The 4,256-nt window shown below is 42.7% G+C and overlaps 1 protein-coding gene across 1 annotated transcript; it reads left to right on the top strand.

Moving 5' to 3' along the window:
• The first annotated feature begins 763 nt into the window (after positions 1-763).
• LOC119506053 (Krueppel-like factor 17) lies at positions 764-1,936 on the top strand. The gene has a single exon (XM_037798949.1). The coding sequence runs from the start codon at positions 767-769 to the stop codon at positions 1,934-1,936; it is 1,170 nt and encodes a 389-aa protein (XP_037654877.1). The 5' UTR covers positions 764-766.
• Positions 1,937-4,256: the final 2,320 nt, after the last annotated feature.

The raw sequence follows: 4,256 nt of genomic DNA, 5'->3' as shown, positions 1-4,256 counted from the left end.
TAAAGAAAGAAAACTGCTCTAAATTTAACTGGATACTTTGGGCAGATTGCTCAAGCTCACTCTCTCATCCATGATTCTGGGATTCTTCTGGGAATCCAATGGCTGGTACTATCACACACGAAAATTTTATTTCCTGTCTTGTATTGTTTGATTATTGTTTCATTAGCTACATTAGTCTTTTTGCCTCCAAATATTTCATTCGTGGGACAAGTATTTTTTGACTGCCTCTATGTGTCAGGCACAGCATTTAGAACATTACTAAATTATGGGTTCCCTCATAGGATCTAGCACAAAGCTGGACAGCATGGTAGTTGCTTGATATATATACTTATTCATTGAAATTACCAATTCAGTTATGAAAGCCAAGCAAATTGTAGCCTGTCCTCATAGTCCCAGACAACAGTTTAGTTAACAAATCTCCAGTTTTCCCTATATCCAGGATATGAATAAAACTTGTATTGTGACAATTTTTTACACATGTATTGTAGGATAGTAGGATGAATTCTCCCTGGACTTTCATTATAATTACCAGTTAAAGATGCAGTTCTGAAAAACAAATAAATGTACATAAACTGTAGTGCATGAAAGTCTCACATCCATAGAAGCCACTGACAAAAGAGAATCACTGCAGAAGCTGAGCGCAGTGATTGTGGCGTGGTGGTGCCCAGAGACCTGAGCTGCAACGCCACGTTGGCGGGCCTCAGCTCCGGTCTGAAGTGGGCCTGGCCAGCACACAGTCCCGATGTGCAGCCTGTCCGAGGCTGAGATGGAGGAGGAGGCCGCAGAGCTGAGCCAGTGGCAGGGGATGGCCGAGTGCCAGCCCCCGATGGATACCGAGAAGTCTGTATCTATCCTGGACATGTCTCCATCTCCTGGAAGCAATGGAGTGCACACCTGTTGGAACCATAGCCCATCAGGCATTCAACACTTTTCACAGGGCACAGAGCTTGCAAGGACCCCCTTGGTGTCTGCCGGGGCACCCAGGCAGAATGCGGTTGAAATGGGGCCACAGTTCAGTATGTTGCTGCCTGAGTGTGGTGTGAGCTACTGCTGCCCTCAAGTGACTCTTAGGCCTTCCCAGATGATTTACTGTCAGGAAATGCCTACCCAGCCAGGGATGATGATTTTCAAGAGGCCCCAGATGATGCCCTCAGTAGAGCCTAGTGTTCCAAGGGTGGCCCTGACCTTCAGTGGGAATCTAAGGATGCCTCTCAATGTGCCACCACTCTCACTTCCCACTGGAATCCCAACAATGTCCCACATCACAACCCCAACAATGTCTTATTCTGGACCCCCATCAGTTCCTTCTAACAGAGCCTCATTAACTCCTAAAATGTCATTGACCCCAACCATGCCTTCCACTGAGGCACAGGCAATGCTCCCTTCTTTGGCTCATATGTTGCCCCTTAAAGATTCCCACGACCTTGGGATATCCCCACCTGGGTCTCCATCATTGCTGGCTTTAGAATCCCAGAATACTCTTGTGAGCCAGCCAGACCCCCAGGAAGACCCCTTCCTACCTGAGCAGCTCATACCTGCTCCACAGAGAGCAGAGCAGAACTCCAGGGCCCAGGAAGGGGCACCCAGAAAGAGATCCCCAGTTTCAAGACCCTACTGTTGCCAGTATGAGAACTGTGGAAAAGCTTATACCAAGCGTTCCCACCTTGTGAGTCACGAGCGCAAACACACAGGGGAGAGGCCCTATGCGTGCAAGTGGGAAGGCTGTAGCTGGACTTTCTCCCGTTCCGACGAGCTTGGACGACATATGCGGATACACACCAGATATCGACCTCATAGATGTGATCTGTGCGGCCGACAGTTCATGAGATCTGACCATCTCAGGCAACACCAGAAGACTCATCTGCAGGGGTCTGGATCCCCAGACCCTCAGGCCAACAATGGACACATGGATGATCCTCCTGCCCCCGGTCTTTAGATCAATCCCCTCTTCCCCTCATTTTGGCTTCTCTACCCAGATCCTGCCTGTCTCTGACCGGCTAGTGTCTTTGGTGAGCGTAGGCTTAGAGGAAGACAGAAAGATTATGGGGCAGTGTTAAGCCCAAGTGAGGCTCTGGACCCAGTCAGGACCCCTCAAAACCCCTCTCTGTCTTAGATGCCCTCACTTTTCTGGGGCCACCTATTTCTGTCAAGTTTAGCCAAATGAGAAGATGAAGCACAGTAGAGATGGGGAGCTTTTTAAAGCTTTTTGTCTTATGTCACCCCCCAGCTTGAAACCCTTTAGTAACTCCCCTTTGCCTGCTGGATAAAATCCAAGTTCTTTATCTTGGTCTTCCACAGTTTCCAAAGCTAGACTGTGTTCAAATCCTGAATTTATCCACTTTTTAGCCATGTGTTTTGTTTTGTTTTTAAACATTTTATTTTGAACTAATTTCAAACTTACAGGACAGTTGAAGAAATAATACAAACCCCATACAGAGAATTCCAACATAACCCTGCCTCCACCCAGACACCCAGATCCTCTAATTTAAAATTTTGCCACATTTGCCATATTATTCTATTATCTATCTCTAATCCATCACTATTTATCTATATTCTGAACATTTGAGAATAGATTGCATTCATCATGCTGCTTGAACTCTTAATACTTCCATGTACATTTCCTAAGGACAAGGATATTCACTTGTGTAACCATCTTAAGTGCGGTCAAGAAATTTTTAACATTGGTATAAAGTTTACAGTCTATTTTCCATTTTCATATGTCATAATAATGTTCTTTTGAGCCACTTCTCCGGTTTTAGAATCCCGACCAGGATATCATGTATTGCATTTAATTGTCATCTTTTTAGTTGCTCTTTCTTCAATTGTGGAAACATAGACAATATAAACTTTCCCATCTAAACCACTGCCATGCATGTCATTCAGTGGGATTAATCAGTCACAGTGCTGCGTTACCCACACCACCATCCATTACCAGAACTTTTCCCATCAACCCAAACAAGCCCTACACTCATTATGCATTAACTCCCCTATAATTGCCCCTCATGCCTTGTAACCTATACCCTACTTTCTGTCTCTGAGTTTACATAGTACCCAATATTTTCTCTCTGGTTATCATGGACTTAAAGTTAACATCCTAATCTAAAACAATCATGTTTGGTTTAATATCAATTTAACTTCAATAGTATACAAAGACTATGTTCTTATACACCTCCAAAGCCCCATCTATATGTACTTCTTGTCACAAATTACATATTTATGTGAGTTAAAAACTATTGATTTATTTTTAATTTTTATGCATTTGCCTTTTACATCCTATAGGAAGTAAAATGTGGAGTTACAAACCAAAAAAAAAAAAAGAGAATCACTGCATTAAAATAAATTGTGAGAAGACTTCATTTTCCTTTCTCTTTAACATGCATGTTCTCAAGCCTTACAATTTTTTTCTCCTCTTTTTCCAACATCCAACTCATAAGCCCACTGAGGCAGTCCTCTCCCTCAATGGGAGGTTTGCATTACTCCAGTGAAAGGATATTTAAATTAATTTCAGAGAGATAGGTAGGAGATCCTGTTAGGGCCAGTCCTGCTTATCAGGAGTCCTTGTATTGTAAGTAGTGAACAGTTATTTTTATTTAATTTGCCTCCTTTAACTTGTTTAGCACTCAGGGCATGGAAGGTGAATGACAGTACCCTGAAATCTCCAACAATGGTTAAAAGTCAAATAAACACCTCTATATCTTCTAGGGATCTTTATCTTCAGAAAAGGAAGGGTGTGTGTGATGCTTTATTAAGTCTACAACTTGGCTTATCAAGTTTATTTATCAAGTAGATATAAGGAATACAAGATTCCTTATAGTAACCCTTAGTACAATTAAAGTGTCAACTTCTTTGGCATACATTTATGTTGTCATGTCCCCTCTTTAACAAAATCAGAAATGAAGGGGAGGAAATCATTACTGAAATATCACAAAATGATTTTCCAAAACTGAAAGCCATGGGCTTCCAGACTAAAAGGAGCCTAGATGAAAACAGACTTACTTTGGGACTCGTGGCTTTAAAACTTCAAACCACTTAGGCAATGAAAGGATTCTGCATGCTTCCAGGGAATTGGGGGAGGGGGGATCAGGGAGGGGGAGATTGGGGAACAGGTCACATGGAAAGGATGAGGAATCAGGATGGTTTAATGCTTCTCAGCAACAACCTTGGAAGCTGGATAAAAATGGATTAAAGTCTTCAAAATTATGAAGGAAGATGATCTGCAACCTAGAAATCTATGCAGAGTCAAACTATCCATTAAG

This window comes from Choloepus didactylus, chromosome 11 (assembly GCF_015220235.1).
Source record: "Choloepus didactylus isolate mChoDid1 chromosome 11, mChoDid1.pri, whole genome shotgun sequence".
Taxonomy (NCBI): Eukaryota; Metazoa; Chordata; class Mammalia; order Pilosa; family Megalonychidae; genus Choloepus; species Choloepus didactylus.
The sequence above is the reverse complement of the archived record's forward strand: the minus strand, read 5'-3'. Positions and strand labels throughout refer to the sequence as shown.

Coding starts and splice junctions, on each gene's coding strand:
- LOC119506053 (XM_037798949.1), top strand. CDS start 767: ATGGAGGAGGAGGCCGCAGAGCTGAGCCAGTGGCAGGGGATGGCCGAG.